General features: G+C 35.4%; 2 protein-coding genes across 2 annotated transcripts; one reads left to right on the top strand and one right to left on the bottom strand.

Annotated features, from left to right (window-relative positions):
* Positions 1-2902: 2902 nt before the first annotated feature.
* Positions 2903-8599, top strand: LOC125858474 (protein BOLA4, chloroplastic/mitochondrial). Its single transcript, XM_049538264.1, has 3 exons — positions 2903-3216; positions 7862-7929; positions 8046-8599. The coding sequence occupies exons 1-3, from the start codon at positions 2956-2958 to the stop codon at positions 8197-8199; spliced, it is 483 nt and encodes a 160-aa protein (XP_049394221.1). The 5' UTR covers positions 2903-2955; the 3' UTR covers positions 8200-8599.
* Positions 8600-9578: 979 nt separating this feature from the next.
* LOC125858458 (uncharacterized) lies at positions 9579-17756 on the bottom strand. Its single transcript, XM_049538243.1, has 7 exons — positions 16926-17756; positions 16064-16372; positions 15691-15974; positions 12794-13825; positions 11596-11764; positions 10222-10379; positions 9579-10067 (listed from the first exon to the last, which is right to left on the bottom strand). The coding sequence occupies exons 1-7, from the start codon at positions 17689-17691 to the stop codon at positions 9825-9827; spliced, it is 2961 nt and encodes a 986-aa protein (XP_049394200.1). The 5' UTR covers positions 17692-17756; the 3' UTR covers positions 9579-9824.
* Between the last annotated feature and the right edge of the window lie 864 nt (positions 17757-18620).

The following is an 18620-nucleotide window of genomic DNA, read 5'->3' as shown; positions in this document are numbered from 1 at the left end:
TGTGTGCTACTTACACCTTTTGGTGAGTCTGGTAATTTTCAATTTAATATGATCATTCATTTATTTCAGTATCCACACAATCTCCACAATATACATCTTGTGGATATATTAGACTTTAGCGGTCCAATATTCATTACCATAATTTATATAACATAATCGATCTTATAAATTGTATAAAACTAACCTTTTACTTTAAAATTAACTTGTATAACTTGAAAGATCTTTCTCTCTATATATATAAATAACTTTTTTAAAACATTATACAACAACTCAACATCCCATTTTATAATGAGGAACTTTCATATATAGTCACTCAAAAATAGCCTAATTACTCTCCGTAGCTATAGTTTGACAATTACAATTCGTAGCTACATGTTATAGGGAGGAGAGAGAAGAGAGAGAGCAAAGAGTGGGAGAGAGGTGAATTGTATATGTATATCGGTTAGATAATTGTATATTATACATATGCATTGTATTTATGGTAAGCGAGATTGGGAGAGGGAGGAGAGAGGCGAGCGAGATTGGGAGAGAGAGGAGAGAGGCGAGCGAGAGAGGGCAGAGAGTGGGAGAGAGGTGAATTGTATATGTATATCGGTTAGATAATTGTATATTAGACATCTGTATTTGTATATTCTGGTGAATTATACATTTACAAACGTGGCTAATTATACAAACTCGAAGTCAACCCATGTAATTAATGTATAATGTTAATCGCGAGTGATAATTATAGCAAACTATAGCTATGATGAGTAATTAAGTAGTATACGTTTGTTTAAATAAGAACTCTTTTCCCCTATGCTGCCTTTCCTAGAACTTTTATAATTCTTCTGCCTTCTGATTTTTGAAAAATCAAACAATCGTTTTTAATTAATAGTAGATAAGAAATAACTAATTATATAATAATGGGAGTTTATTTTGCTCGGACATGTAAGGTACCAAAAAAAAAAGGATGCGCATGTATTTCAATAGTTTAATTTTCTGCTACAACAATATGTTTTATATAAATATTGTTAAACGCAGTAATTCGCGAAAGGGGAGTATCCTATAGTTATAGTAGATTAATACACGATCTGTACAAGAGACAGTTGCTTCTTAACCGTAAAATACTTGCACAAATAGCTATATCAAATAGGAATTGTCTTTATATGATTTCGAACGAAATCATAAAGGAAGTAGATTGGAAAGAATCCACCAGAATAATTTAAATGGAGTTACCCGGAGAATGAACTCCGGGAAGGTAGAGTAGAAATTAGTATGAGAAAATATACTAAAGTAGTCAAAATGAATGAACACGTTCAATTCAATAAAAACAGATTTCTTTTTTTCCGATTCATTTTTTCTTACGACACGATACTCAAATCTAGATTCACTCAAATCTAGATTCTTGTAATTATGATTCAAGTGAAGAAAAAGTAAGCCTATTTATTTCGGGCTTTAAAACCAGTAGTTCTAGCGGTCGACTCGGTTCTTTCAAATTGTAGAAAGAATAACTTTGAAGCCACGTTTAGAATGGTCAGCACCTTTTGAGAAGAATTGCTCTTTGGAGAGCTAAATATAAGGGCGATGAAAGTTGTAAGCTGTAGAAAGGAGATTTTTCATGTTCATAGACACTTTGAAACTCATTGTGGAAATTCACTCTTTTATTCTGAGTGCGCAGAATGGTGCTTTGCGGCTACTATGGGTCTTCAAAAGGAACCGGGAACGGGGCAAAGACATCCTAAGAAGTTTGCCTATGGACTCTAGCATTATGTGTATTATAAATAACATAACATTTATTATTTTAAAAAAATTAACGTCATGGGGATGCAAAAGCTGATAAAAAACATCAAACCATTACATTCCAAAAAAATTATAATACCACCATGGTGTTTACATACTACAGTATTGATGACATTTTATTATATTTTGCATGACAATGTATAGAGAATGATAATACGTCCAAATAAAAGTTTGTAATTCTATTCTACAAATGACGACATTGAAAAAAAGAACAACAAATGATGCAAAAAGATTCTCTTGACATATTTCCTCGATTCACAATTTAATAAAAGAAAAATATCTTAAAGTTCAATATATATTCAGTCGTTTTGATAAAAGAACATAATACAAATACTTAAGCATTGAAAATAATGAACTTTTCTTTTTTATGCTTAGAGGGACAGGTTCAAACTGGCGCCTTGACTATATTCTTGAGCAGATTAATTCTTTAAATTTGTAAAACAAGAAAGTATTTTGGCCTCCATCATATACTCAAAAAGCTCTAGTTGTTCAATTTAGCATGAAATATGAAAAAAAATAATTAGAATTTAACATGAACTCAAATTTGGAGATGCAAACTTTGGATTCTAATGTATCTTTTTTGAGGTGCATTCTTATTGCATTTCTTTTAGATCTTCTTTTGGTGTATGATATTGTTTTTGGCGTGACAAATTTTTTGAATTTGACAAAAAAAAGCTTTTAGTTAATTTTTTTTTTTTTGTTGAATCTAACAATAAAAATTTGTTGGAGATCAAAAGTAATCATTTTCGAAAACTTAAAAGATATCTTAAGGTATCAGTTTAAACCCATACCAAATACAAAGAACTAATTATTGTTTAACGTTTTATCATATAAATATAGAAATACACAAACATTTAAAATATGTTTGATTTAATATTAAATAAACTGAAATAATATTTTAATTTCAATTTAAACTTTGTCATTCTTAAGGGACATTAGAATTTTGAAAATTTTCGCCTTTTTATCTTTTAGATAGCAAATTCCGTATCTTGAAAAAGTAATATACAAAAATAATATCAAAATATAAATAATTTTGAAATTATATATGAAAAATAAAAATTTGAAACCAAAAATAACATAAAATAACTTAACATTTTATTTGGGGGATTGTATAGATGATGACTACCTCTAAATTCTAGTTTGCTTGTGACCATAAACGGGAAAGAAGCAGTAGAGATGACGAAGGCTCTGTTTGTGAGGCCAAACGTGGCGGCGCTATGTATCCGGCGATTGAGCTGCTCCGTTCAGCCACGTGTACCTGCAATGGTGAAATGCTATTCTATTGCTGCCCGTTCCAATAGGCCGATGAAGCTCCTTTCTCACATAGGGTTGAAGATTGAGGCCTTCGCCGGTCATCGGAGTTTCAGTATTCGAGCAACTAGCGATACTGGCAATGACTCATTTGATTCCCCTCTTATGCAGTCAATGGAGAAAAAGGTTAAATTCATTGACCCTTTTTGAACTATGAGTTTTTGCGCATCATAAAACTTGGGATTTGTGTTTTATTGGGCTTGTATTTATCTGCTTTGTGCTTTCTACAGCTTGGGAATTGCTAACTTCTCTCTAAAGATTAAAACTTTAGGGATTACTATAAGAGTTTGTTCGGAGTAATTGCTAACTCTGACCTCAAGATTTTTTATTTATATTTTGATGAAGCAAGTAGATTTGATAAAAAGGCATTAGGAAGTTGCAATAGATACAAAATGTTGATCTGTTCAGCTCATTTCTAAAGTATACTAAGGAGCTAACAACAACCGTGTAATCCCACAAGTGGTGTCTGGAGAGGATAGGATGTATGCAACCTTCCTTTGTGAGGTAGAGAGGCTGTTTTCGATACACCCTCAAAAGATATGTTACCAAAGCAGAATTGCAAGGTATTAAAGAGCTAACGAAATCCAAAAAATGGTCAATGCTAATTACTAGGAACTATCTGAACCAACTGAATAAATTCATTAAGCATCTAGCCTTCAGGATATTGCTTGAGTTGAAATTCCATTAAAGCATCTACCGTTTCTTTTTATCTAAATACACCAGAAAATACAAGCAGGTACCACAACCCAGATTTTCTTGATGGCTTTATCAGGTTTCTATGAACTCCACCTTACATAGACTTCTCTAGTGCTGAATGGCATTGTCTAAATGTTGATCGAAGGGGCACAGATTAGAAGAGAACATCGTTGAGTATGTGCTGTTTTGCATAATCCCTTAAAAGAAGGAACCTGATAAAAATTGACTTTGGCACTACAAAATATTCCCATTTCAAGAAGAAAAAAAATTACTCCCTTTGTCTAACAATACTTGTCCACTATTGACTTTGCACAATTTTTAAGAAAACTATAAATAGAAGGGTAATTTTACTATATCACCCTTTGAAAATAAATGCAATGTCCATGTTGAAGGTCTCAAGTTCGAAACCCCTTGCCAGCGAAAGCAACGGATTTGCCTTCTGGGTCGAGCTCGTTGCACCATACTTGCCTAGTGTGGGTTACCTCTCCTATGTGGTTTGCGAGCTATTGCATAGGAGCGGGGGTTTTACCTTGTGCACACCCAAAGGGTAGCGGCTGCGGGTTTTCCTTGTCATAAAAAAAATAATAGTGAAATAACTATAATTAATGATAAGTGTAAAATTATCCATTAATTTCATAAAGTGGACCAGTATTGTTGGGTATTCCAAAATAATATAGTGGACAACTATTGTTGGACGGAGGGAGTACTAAATAATCATGGTATTTCTTACAATGGTTAATTATGTAGAATTGAAGATGTTAGAATTTGAGAAGAAAAAAAGAACAAGAGAAACAATGAATGAAGCAACCACTAGATATTAAGAATCGTGCGATCAAGCCCCCTTCCCCCCCCCCCCACCCGGCGGCACATGCCATGAACTTGAACACAAATGCTTGGTACTTAAGTGGAGAAGGGGGGAGGATCAAGCCGATTATCCACCAAGTTCTGAACCGTGCACCACTAACCGTTGGGAATTTCTCGGTTGTAAACAAAAAGATGAACTGACCTACCTAGGATCACAAATGTTGCAAATTTTATCAAATAATCAACCAGCGCATTGGTGTGATGCAACACCTTGATCCATGTGCAATGAACTATTAAAGTTAAGACAAAGATTCAGTTTTATAGGCACAAGAGTTGTGATGAGTTTTGAGTGTCTGTTATAAGTGGCTGGATGACAAAGCAATATATAGATGCTGAAAACTATTTGGAGTATGTAATCACAAGAGATAAAGGGGTGCACAATTTTTGACGTTAGTGTCGGTGGGTGGGGATAGAAAAGTACTGCAATAGCAATAATCAAAAGTATTAGGGAAACCTCAGAATATTCATCTCGGTGTCATAATGAAGTTAATAGAACTATGTCTATAGGATCAAATTAAAAAAGAAGAAGCAAGTTTGAGTTTTGGACTAAACTTGTGAAATCCCTTTTAGAAGATCCTTGAACCTAGTTTTGTATCCTGAAATTACTCTGGGGTGTTTGGATAAGCTTATGAAACTGGTGGATTAACTGAGAAACATCAAGGGTTGAAAAACTCTTTTAGGTGTTGAAGCTGAATTTTTAAATGAACAGTTACGGGTTTGGGTTGAAACTGATATTAGCCATTAACACGGTTGGTAAAAAGGTCTTGATCATCATTGTTTATGTTAAAATGACTGAAATGTCCTTCGATCTATTTAGAACATAATAAAAATTTAATAGTAATTTTTACATATAAAAAGAACGGCAGAAATAGAATTGGGGAGAATTAATAGCTATGTTTGTAAGAGTATTTCAGAGATTACAAAAGATATTAGGAATAAATTGTAAAAGGCTTGGTCAAACCAAGAGTGCTTATAAGCTATAAAACCATAAGTTAGGAGTGACCAATTTATGACTTTAGGCGACGTTTACTAAATGCCTAGATAAGCCAAAAAGTGCTTATAAACTAGTTTGACCAGCTTATAAGCTTAGAGTGTGTTTGACTAAGCTTATAAGCTGATCAAATTGGCTTATAAACACCTTTTAGCTTATCTACGCATTTACTAAACACCAAAGTGTTTATGAGACTAGTGCTTATACACCAAAATCAGCCAAAAGTCATAAGTTGGTCATCCCCAACTTATGACTTTTAAGCTTATAAGCAATTTCGGTTTGACCAAGTATTTTACGATTTTATAATATTTTTTTTTTATTTTTTGATAAGGTAAACATATTGTATCAACAAAAAAGGGTTGTTAAGCCATAACTACATGTAATGAGAGCAAGCTAATCTAAGCAAAAAAATCTATAAAGACTAACAATTGCATTAGAGTCTGAGTGTTCTCAATGCAGTTCTGTTTACACCAAAAGTGAAAACGTAAAATACAATTAAGCTTTATCTTCTGGATTGGGTTGTTCTTTCCTTCAAAGCATCTTAGATTCCTTTCCCTCCAGATAGTCCACCATATACAGCCTGGTATCATAGTCCATCTTTTTTGGTCTATGGTGCGTCCCCATTTGTTCCAACTGTAGATCATAACTTTTCTAACTGTCAACATATCTTTTCCAAAACAAAACTTCTTACTTCCTCTCCACTTTGTGTCTGTCGTTCCTCCTTTTCTTTACCCATATACTTTTAAATTTATAATTTTTTGCAAATATTTTAAGGATATTTTAGTCATTCTAATGACAGAACAACTTATCAACACTTTTTTACCAAATACATCAACTGCTTATTAACAATTTCAGAACTTCTATCCAAAGATGTAACTGCTTGTTTATAAAATCAGTTTCAACGCTGAATAATGCTTTTCAACACTTGAAACTTATCTGCTATTTACAATCAGCTAATCCAAATGGGCTATCAAACACATAAGTTGGTCAAATTCGCTTATAAGTACCTTTTGACTCACCTATGCGTTTGGTAAATACCAAAGTACTTATAGCTAAGTGCTTATAAGCCAAGAAGAATCATCCGAAAGACATAAATAGGTCACCCCCAATCCCCCAACTATTAGCACTTTTAGTTTGACCAAGATTTTTATAATTTTGTCCTTGATATTTTTCCTAATTCTCGAAACACCATTTCCAAAACAAAATCCTTAACTTCCTCTTCATTATATATAAGTCATTACTCCTTCTCTTTGCAAAAGCTTTCAGTGTACTTAAGTCACTTTGTCAAAAGAACAACTAATCAACTTATTTTACCAAATACATTATTTATTTATTATCAGCTTCAACACTTCTATTCAAACACATAACTGCATATTTATAAAATCAGTTTTAACACTTAAATGCACTTACAACCACTTAATGTTTTTTCCCTCTATTCGTTTTATGACCGAAAAATCTGTGGAGTCTGCCCTTTGGGTCGACCGCGACCTTGAAACTCGAGAATGATGGGCCCGTCCCTTTATTTTTCTCCACCTAAATGCTCGACTTAGGTTGCTTGCTGCACGACTCAAACTTGTGACCTAACAAGTCCCTCAACCTTTGCCAATTTAGCTAAACGCCTGGCATTTATAATCAACTAACCCAAACTGGCTCATAAGTGTCTCTTTTCTTTTTCCTCATAGTCGTATTCGTAATCAATCATATACAGCGAAGTATAGAATGCTACTTCTTTATGACATATATTAGCTCCTACTTTAACTAAAACATGGAAGAAAAAGCTTAAGCACATCATGTCCACAATTGCAGTTCTGGAAAAGAACTTTTCTTCCCTGTCCCTTCTTTTGCAATCAATTTCGCTGCAACACCGGCTGTTGTATCTAATTGTTCACCTCTTGACTGTGTATGTTATGTATGCCCGGCTCCAAGGGCATATCAATTGAAGTAGATTCTTCTTTTGAGATTTATGAAATTCCGTTCACATGTGGCATTAAACTTTTGATGTTTGATCCTCTTTACGTTTTTGTCATGGTTCATAAACAAGGCTGTGGCCTTAGATTACATTAATAAGGGTTGCAGTACTTGCTTTGCCTATGCTACATTTGGCTGTACAGATTCCATGCTCCTGTAATATCTGCCTGGGATATTACATTCGTGTCTTTTGTGATAGTCTCACTTCTGTCAATATAATTGTCTGGTTGAGATTTGAATATATGTGAACAGATCAAGGAACAGTTGAATGCAGACACAGTCGTAGTGAAAGATGCTTATGGTGATGGTCGGCATGTCAGGTGAGGTTTCTTCTCTAGTAAATGATGCAGTGGTTGGGAATACGAAGCTGGTTTACTAAATCAAGTGGTGACCATATTTGTTGCTAGTTCTGTAGTCATTTTATTTCTCTTTGCAGCATTGATGTAATCGCTTCAGCTTTTGAGGGACAATCTGCTGTGAATAGGCAGAGGATGGTCTACAAAGCCATATGGGAAGAACTTCAGAACACTGTGCATGCAGTTGACCAGATGACTACCAAAACACCAACTGAAGCAGCTGCAGGGAAGTGATAAGAGGCACAACCTAAGAGTATCAAAACACCACCCCAGTCAGCTACTTTATTTTGAAGTCGCAAAACTTTTCAATTGATATGATATACAGTTACTATGAAAAAGGAGAAAATTGAATGATGTCAACTTTGAAGTAGTATTGCTTTACATTTTTAGTTGGAGACAGGGCATTGAATACTTGCCATTTTGTAACAGCAGTTTGTTCATTTTTAAAATCTAGTTCTTCCCTGCTACTGGTCGAAGAACAAGAGTTGAATGTGCCTGTCCAAAGGAAGAACAGTTTAACTGCTTAACGCCATGGATATGGTAAAATTCTGATGAGAAATAAGTGCTTCAAGAAATTGGATTTCACCATATGCTCAGTATATTTACAGCAATTTGGAGGTTGAAGAATTATCAACTATTTGTGGTCGCCAACTTTTCAAATTCAATTTAATTTTTGGGGGAAATGGAGCCATATTATATAGTATATTAAAGTTAGTCATGACTCATTACATGCCATATAATCACCACATATAGTGCTGCTTCTAACAGCAAAAAAGGTCCTAAATTTGTCTTGTGGATTATATTTGGCAGGTCGCTACATATTTGCAGTTTAGCACTACTTAAATTACTAGTGTTTTTAATTGCTTGCTAGATTCTCATAGAATTTTGATGCATTTGAAAATATTATTATTGTAGTAGTATCGAATTAGAGTAGAAAAGACAATTTTCTCATCATTTCTGTAAGTCAGATGGTTTAGGCACAGCTAACACATACGTGTGAAACACAATTTTCTTGATGTTTACATTTGTCAAACAAAGTGACGATAGAATTAACAAAAATGCAGAATGTTTTGGGTGCTATAAGTTGGCTTGTTTGAAAAGCAAAAGAACAAGAAAAAAAAGCGTTTCAAAAACCATAAAATGGTATCAACTTACAATTGAATGGTTATATCAAACACGTTACCTCTCATTGAAAATTTAGTGGTCGCTTGATCGGACTTATAAGAATAGTATTAAATAAGGTGTATTATGAAGTTTTGAATATGATACGATAAATATTTTAGTGTGTTACTTGTCGTTCATTGATGTTTACTTTGCATTATTTTCAAGTGGTGCTTAATCTAACATGCCTTTGGCCTTCATTTTATTTTTCAACTCCTGGAGTTTTGGCCTTTTCCATCCCCTGGAGTTTCAATTTTCACAAGTACCACTCCAGGACGATGGTGGCTAGTCCGCGCTATTACTACCCTTACTCCTTCCCCAGAACTCTGTTTTTAGAAATATAAACTTCTCAGGTACTTCATATATGTATGAACAACTCCGGTAGTGAATGAACTTGAACCTTTTTTCAACAGAATCTCCATGCTGATTCAAATATAAGGAAAATCATTAACTGGAGTTAAACAATCAAGAATCGTATAGACATCGTAGCTGTGTGTATATATATTTACACTTTTCATAAAGTTTTTCTTTGAATTATATACAAATGAAAAGTACCCCGTGCTTAGTCCTCGTGGTCAAAAAGCTGAATATATAATTTGCAGACCGAACCAGGGCATCAATGAATCTGAGAGTCCGCCCAGCCAGTCACTAGTTGGACAGAAGCATTAAAAATATGGTCTTCTTGAACTATTTCAAATTTAACTGGTAGTAGGCAACATTGGATCCATACCAAGGCCAAATTCCCAGAAGCTGCCAGGTTCAACATGCTTTACTTTCCCAAAATATCTAATATGACGAAGCAGCCTAGCCAAATATGTGTTGTGGCATATAGTTGAACTGTCACAGACGACTGCTACATGCTTGCGCGCCCTTGTTATAGCAACATTCATTCGCCTGTTGTCTCCCAAAAAGCCAACTGCCCCCAAATTGTTTGATCGAACCTGTACATAGTTAAGCAAGGTTATATAAACATTCACTTGCATATTCTCTTTCTCAATATTTAGACAATGTACATTGAAGTGCATAATGTAGTTGGATCAATTCATGAAACAGTTATGCTTAGAAATGTAACACATCAGTAGAGTGACAGCTTACCATGGATATAATCACAGCATCTGCTTCACGGCCTTGAAAGCTATCAATAGTTGCAACATCAACGCCAGTAGCTATAGGAATCTCATCAATCCTGTCTCTAAGTAGCTGCACTTGAGCGACATAAGGAGATTGCACAGCAATGGCTGCAGGAGGAACACCTGCAGAAGATAATTTAAGATAACTGATACTTCTTTAACTAATCTATCCTGATTTACAATACATGAAGCAACAGAAGTAGAAAGTACATGCATATTCCCCAAATGTAAATAAAAAGATTTCCTTCATCCCGCAGGTAAAGGATGCTTTCATAGGCTCATCCAAGCAACGTGAATGCAGAATCATGAACATGCTGAGAAGGGAAGTTTATGTTGATTTGGTCCGAGAGAAATTATCACCATGAGTGTCTTGAGCGTATTGGAAGCGCAAATAGTATTCATTAACCCTCACTAAAAGATAGTACTGATTAACTCTTTCATTCAGCTAAGCTGTCAACTGAAACTTCACGGTATATGGTTCTACTGAAAGACACTTCCTTCTAGCGAAGATGATCTTCTATATAGTTGGCTTAGTCTTTCACCCATAGTTTCACCTAGGAACTTTTTGAACTTTGTTAGCTCCCTAGTACTAGTTTAGTCTTTTTGTAATTGAGATAACAAAGTTCTGTTATCTTCCTAACTTTTGTACTATGCTGCATCTTCTTGATGCCAGCAATGAAACTTCTTATTACTACAAGAAAAAGAATCTTCCAGGAACTTAAAAAGGAATAACCATCTAAGCAAGGTGAAAGGTCTTCAGCTTCTCAAAGAATGTGGGAATTGGAGTGATAGATATAAAAGTATCCTGGTTGAGTAGCTTTTTGTCAAACAGTTCTTCCAGCAATATGGAAGAGGAGTTAACACTGTTGGCTATACATTTCTATAAAACTTTTTCCATTAAGCGTAACTGTAGTAAAAGAATGGATTCACGTACAAAGAATAAAAATCAGTCATTGACAATGGATTAGAGAGAAATGTGCAGTTCCAATTGAGATTTCATGAGCTTTTACTTTCAGCATATACTTTTTTTTTTTTTGAGAATGGTAACAGTACTTTCAGCATATACTTGTCATGAGTTATAACCAGAGAATATAAAGTTGTCATCAGTCCATCACCAGGAATCCTGCTACCTCTCTACATAAGCTAGGCATTCTGGTGGGTAGACAGGATACATGCAAGATATTTAATAATTGAAGTCAATGAATACATATTTTGTCCAGTCATAGCTTGAGCAATAAAAACACTCATCATGGAAGTTTTATTTATGATTACTTTCAGGAAAATTAAAGGATCTATCAATTATCATTTCAAGAGAAAACAAAAAGTGAAATGCACGTACCAGCATAAATTAAACTGAATACATGTTGAATAACGATTTCTGCTTCCCCTTCATTGAAAAAGGAGCCAGTGCCAGCAGGGTCCAGATGCTCTTCACAACCAACTGATAAGCTTCCGTAAGGCATTCTCGTATCAAGCAATAACAGCGGACACTGTGTAATCCATGTTGGCTGAATGCAGAAATTAGAAGAATTAAAACCATCTAAAGGAATGCTTTCTGTAACCAAATACTTGTTCGTCAACAATATGCTAAAGATTCGGACAAGCAGATAACCCAGACTAATTTTTTTTTGAGAATGGTAACTTTTTTTTTTTCTATTTATCCACAGGTATACTACATCAAAGTAGCCCCCCTTCCAAAAGTATTACAAACTAGACTGCCTCCATCTGTGCTTTTTGTCACAAATAGTCTAAAACATCAAAAAGTTCTTCTATTTACACCAAAAATAATAAAGAGCTATACAATTCATCTTGAAATTCTACAAATTGTTCTTCTTGCCCTCAAAACAGATAACCCAGACTAATGTTGTGAGGCAGTGCCAAGAACAATTAAATGCAGCACCTAGCACATGTCGAAGATGGTAACTCTACAAGAAAGGGTTCCACGGCAACTTTATTTTTTCTAAGCATAGTATGTATTGCATACAAAACAAGATGTTGAGGGAAGAGATTCAAATTTGTAGACAGTATTGAAAATTATCCAGAAAGACACTATTTTACTAGGAGTTTAGACCAAAATACCATTTAAAGGTTTTTAAACCTTTAGATCAGGTGTTCATACAGTTCCATGATATCTGAGGGGTCTTCCCTTACATCTCAATCTCAAAATGATATCTTCTAATGTCCATATCAAAGTTACAATAAAGAAAAGGTCCACATAAATGTTCTTAAAGTTCTCATGGTTCCTAAAAGTAAAACCTCTAATGTAGAAGTCATCCTACTTGAACATTGCCAATGGCACAGATATTCTGCACTATGAGTTGACCTCTACACCTCTGTTTTCCTACTTAATATTTCACGTGCATGAAGAAAGTCATGAAAAGCCCATTAAGCTTTATGTTATGGAAAATGACAAAGAAAGGAGCCTATGTTATCCTTTGAACTTGTGGAAAGAACAAAACGTAAAACAAGGTATCAGGATTCAAATCATAAGTTATATGCCTAGAGAAAATGGCATGCAATGGCAAAGCGTTTCATACCTTGACAAAAGGAGAATCCACCAGAAGATGAGAAGCAACGGTTGGAGATGACGTTAAAGATCCATCATACATCTCCTTTGAAGCCCAGCTAGCTATGGCATCATTCATTCTGTATTGTGTTGTTAACTTTGTCGACAGCATCCCATCATGCAAAGTTGCTGCCCTCTCCAGTAGTGAAATTCCAAGACCACCTTCTAAGGCTTTCCTAGAAAGGATCACAGGAGCAAGCTGGAATTGATCTCCTGCAAGAATACAACGCTTTCCGAGCAATATTGGTATCCAAGACGATGGTTCAATTGCTTGGCCAGCTTCATCTATAATAACCAAATCAAATGCATCCAGCCGCCTAATTAGTGGATCAGCTGCCCCAATGTTTGTTGCAAGCACAACATGAGCAGTTGATAAGATTTCTTTCACAGTTTCCTTCTCTTTCTTCTTGATGGACTTTCCAAGCTGTTTCAGAAGTTGACGTATACCAGCAGCTAAAGAGTCATCCTTAAGACAATACCTCAGGTCCCTTCTAAGATCTGACTTCTTCCTTTCAATTTCTGCTCGGAAATTAGACAGCCTGTTATTCACAATTTCAGCCAAAGATTTTGAAGCTACATCAGGGGATATTCGTGCAGGATTTCCAACCCGTACAATGTTGATTCCAATATCAGACAACTTTTCAACCATGTTGTCCACAGCTGCATTTGTCGGTGCAGTTACAAGCACCCTTTCACCTTGTTTTACAGCAAGAGAAATCAATTCCTTCAGCAAACCAGTCTTCCCTGTGCCAGGAGGCCCTTGAATTATCATTATAGGTCGATTCTTATTTAAACCTAATGCAATTGCTTTTCTTTGGGAAGCATCAAAAGATTTTCTGTTTGTAGAATCAGGAAGTTCCACTTCAGCCCAATTTGCCATGTCATTCTCCTCAAGCCACTTATGGTCTTCTTTGTCTCCAAAAAGTGTAGCTACCACTGCTACTGAAGGATTTTTCTTCCGAAACCCTTTCTTCTGAAGCATCATTAAGGCTTCACAATTGCGCTGTCAAAAGAAAAGGGTGAATACCACATTTTAAGATAGACTATGTTCTCCTCAAACCTAATAAGAACCCAGAAAATTTCAAAAAATGATGTGACCTTTAATTCAATAGAATAAAATATTCCAATCTAATCATTAACTTTGTAAAGCAGCAAGTGCTCTTAAACATTTTATATAAAATTACGCTTCCCCAATATGAACAATAGTAGTAGAGGACTGTACTTATCATAAAACATTCTGCAACGCCTATCAAAAAAACTATTGCAGCAAAGATCTCAAAGATAAAAAGCCAAATATGAAAATCTTAATAGTTTTTTTTTTTGTTTGAACTTAATTTTATAGTTGTGTCAACTACCGCTCTTACTCCACAAATTGTCCTTGTTAACTCAAGAAGTAAACAAGTCATATTTTTTTCCTAAGACAACACATCACAGGAAATCCTATGGTGATAAAGGAAGATATAGAGTAACAAGAAGATAATAAAGAACCGCTCATTTACCAATGGTAGTTTACAACTTACAAGAAGTAATGGTCATATGCAAAGGCAGGCATGAATTATTTTCAAGATCCTAAGGGCTGTAAAGCATTGCTCTTTATAAAGGGAAAATCATGTACACAATGAATATACAAAAAGTATAGAAGAACCTTAGACAAAATGTAATTCTCTAAAAGAGCAAGCAATAATCTATGCTCAACTGGTATCTCACAGGTGTCTATGAAACCCTTTATAAAGAGTAATGCTGTGAATGCTGCTATGAGACCGTAACCAGCCTCTGTTATTAATTTCCGAGCTACCCCATGGATAAAATGGATGGTTAGATTGGGTGATACAACAGCATGCCAAAGCCAGCTGGAAGGAGATGAATTCCTTAGATAAAGCTCTCTAATTTTCAACCAGAAAGCATAGCATGAATGGAAAATACTTGGATACAATCAAGAGGAAGTACGAGAACAAGTGAAGGAAGTGAAAAAAAAGATAGAAACATCACGCTGTAAGAAAAGTAGTAGGAGAACAAGTGAAGAAAAAGAGGAAAGAACAAGAAAATGCTGAAGGCATATTTGAACAACATGAAAACAAAAAAGCGCAACATACAATGTTGATTCTAGAGTACTAATCACCACCAGTCATAGTGGCAGAAGTGATACATAGGTTTTTCAAAGTTATACTGAGCCTTGGAAATGAAGTACTGACTTTCTGATAACTGCTTGCATACAGAGAGTTCTGTTCAAAATCAAAAAAATATTACTTTAGAAAAAAGTATGAACTCCTTAGGTTTTTCAAAGTTAGGCCTGAACCTTGGAAATGAAGCATGAGCTTCTCCCAAAAACAAACTTAGATAATATAAGTACCAGAGTCTCTACGTCCACTATGAGAAGAAATCAAGGCATCAAGCTACAAACATGCATTATCACAGGTCGAGTGACATGCAAGAACAATCTAAGGGGGGAAAGATTCTTATCAAGAAAAATTCAGAAATTAACAGCACATCCAGAAAACAACTTAATTTAAACGGATATGAGACAGAAAGCTAAGCCTGAAGTCTAATTTCAAAAAAAAGAAAGCTAAACCTGAAGTCTTTCCATCCAAAATCATAACGCAACAATATTTCACATATTTTTCTCCAAAACGTAGAGAATCACTGCTGGGGTGAGCATTTCCCTCCTAAGATCAATAAAAAAGAACACAGGGAACTTGAGATGGACTTGGTAGACCCCTACAACTTTGCTTCCTCTAAATAAATTAGGTTAACCATATACCAAAACTTTGTCTGTCTGACCTAATCATTTAGTTTCACCATTCCACTATTCTTTTTAACTATGACTTCAACAAGAAATTTCACCTGGCAAAACTGAAGAAGGAAATATACCTCGTATGTGAGTGCATCAGCCAATCCTTGAATACGATCAATGCGAACATTTTTCCCAAAGAGCTTGGAAAAGGTAGTATCTCCCTGAAGTGATTCAAGAGCCAAACTGATGCTACGTTCGTCCTCACCTAGGTTATGCACAAATCCTTGCATGCAAGAAGTTGCACCAGCGCCTCTACTATCACATATTCTGACACAAACCATGTCTCCAGGTGAGAGGTTAGTTGGAGGCAATCGGTGATTTCCCTCCAATTTGAACAACACTAAATGCATTCCACCTAATCCTGTGTGTTGTAATGCAAAAACATGTTCCAGTTCAATGGAGGCAATAAATACTGGCAAACATCCATGTAGTTAAAGAAAGTTAGATCACCTATAGATGTGCTAACTGCTGTCAGATTGCAGATAGTATCACAGAGTTCCTGCTCAGGCTGCGCATGGCTAACCAAGAATTCTAATGGCCTCTGAGCCTCAGAAGTAACATCCGGTGCAGGGACAGCATTCAACTCTTCCTGAGTGAACTCCAATTCAGCATCCCTTTCGATATGAAGCAAATCTGACATACGATTGGCAAAATCCTCAATCCTACTCTGAATGGCTTTTGCTTTCTCGAGGTCCATTCCCATTACGCCAGGAACAGATTTTGGTTGAGAAACCTTCCTTGCAATGGCTTTATGCTGAGCTGCAAGTAAACAGTGTCAGGGAAAACCAAACTGACCAATTCCAGAACCACATCAGCAAAGTTAGAAAAATTCCTTTCTCAATCTATATGAAGCATTGGACACCATTCTATTCATAATATTGCTTAAAACATCTTCAAGAATCCAATACTCCCTCCAAGCCATTTACAGGAACCTCTTTGCCTTTTGATCTATTTCAAGAAGATTGACAATTTTCTATATTTGGAAGCTATGTGATTTTATCACTGTCATTTAACCCTTCATGAAATGCTCTTATAGGATTGACATAACACGATATGATTCAAACACAAGAATTTACAGCGCTGTTATATATATTTACGTGTCAAAAGTTTTTCTTTTGCTTCATAAACTCTTTGTCGATACATATATCATAGTTTAAAACGTATAAAATGAAACACACAGAGTACGTTTTTCATATCAGATTATTATGCAATGATTAATCTTTTTCCTTTTACTACTATATACATAAACCTTTCAATCAAATAATATGTCATATAATATAGAATCCAGTGGAGTAATTTCCAGGGGTGTCACCTGAACTGGCGAGATCCTTGAGCAGCTTCCATGACTCAGTCTCACGCCAATTTTGGAAGGATGACTTGCTCTGAAGGTCCTGAAGAACCTCTCTGAGCTCACGCTGGAAGTTGTCGAAAAGGGTAGGATAATGAGTGCAAGCCTTCAAACAAATAGCTTCGAGACCAAGAGGCATAGGGACAGCATTAATATAAGGCTGAGCTTGAATAACAAAAGTCAATCCTGGTTCCATTCTCTGTTTAAGCTCAGCAAACTCTCCCTGCATCTCTGCTGTAACGAAATCCGAAGCCATAGCTCTCATTCCTTGAGATAACCACCTCACTACACACTTACCCAAATCTTTACGCCCCAAAGGGTCACCATTCTGATGCAGTGCTCGCACGTCCACCGGCCCACTATCCTGGAAACACTCTTCCTGCTGCTTTTTTCTCTTTACTTGAACTTTCTCTGCCACTTTCCCCGATGACCCTTTTGCTGAAACTGCAGGGATCTCATTAACTTTAACATTCTTGCTGGAAGCACCATTAGTTCCACCATTCTTGGGTTTTCTTCTCCGGGTAGTAACAACCTTTGCGCCACCACCACTACTACTACTTGCGGTTGCTCGAATAGAAATAGAATCAAGAAAGCTTCGATTCTTGCCAATAAAAGAAGAAAGATTGGATCTTTTTTGACGGAAACGAAGACTGAGGCAACTAGGAGCTAAAGTAGAGATGCTACTGCAGAAATTGCAAGAAGCTTCCATCTTTAACAATTTCACTTGCATCCTGAACACAAAACAGAGTACTAAGAAACAGTATCAGGGTGGTGCCATTGAATGAAGCAGAGATAAATCAAGATTCTTGGAATAGTGAAAGTACAAATAAATACATAACCTTTAGGGGTGGAGGCAGTTAATATGTAAACAATTCAAGTAGAGATTTTTAGGGCAATTTTGAAGGTCATTATCAAAAAGGAATTGGGTCCCAAAAGAGGGGAAGATCAGAGTCTGAACACGTCTTCCTATTGGGTATTTGAGATTCTATAAGGCCTTCGTGAGTTGTGAGTTGTGAGCTGTGTGTTGATCCAACGTGTTCATTTTCTGTCCTCAATATTTAGCCTATGAAAAACGCTTTGCCAATGTGAAGGGACGGCGATTCTTCTTTGGCTACTTTTTGGAACTTTCTTCTTTAGAAAAACCACCTTCCACCACATCTTGATTTTTCCTATTTCAGGAGCCGTTTGGTTGGTGTTTTACCAAAGTTAATTGATGATGTATTATTGGCATAGCTTCTTGTCAGATTGCATCGAATATATTATTATTGTTATATATAATATTGGTGTGAACTCAATTTTACTTAGTCCTAATACAAGTACGGAACATCTCACAATAAAGATTGTGATGAAGTAATAAATATTTTTTTATTTTTAATTAAATATTTTAGATTTAGTCAATCCCGACACTAAATGAATTATTTTTTTAAAATATGGAATAAAACATTTGATTAGTGTTTTGCTTCTTTTTTTTTCCCCTTCATACTCACATGAAGTTAATCAAAGGAAAATTTTACTAAATAACACCACTAATAATATATTTATTGAATTCACTAATATATCTTACTGAACGATCCATGAAATATGAAATGAATAAAGGGTTATTTATGACAAATAAAGAATTTAAATGCCTTAATGAATGAATTTAGACAAATAAACTTA

This window comes from Solanum stenotomum, chromosome 3 (genome assembly GCF_019186545.1).
Source record: "Solanum stenotomum isolate F172 chromosome 3, ASM1918654v1, whole genome shotgun sequence".
Taxonomy (NCBI): Eukaryota; Viridiplantae; Streptophyta; class Magnoliopsida; order Solanales; family Solanaceae; genus Solanum; species Solanum stenotomum.
The sequence above is the reverse complement of the archived record's forward strand: the minus strand, read 5'-3'. Positions and strand labels throughout refer to the sequence as shown.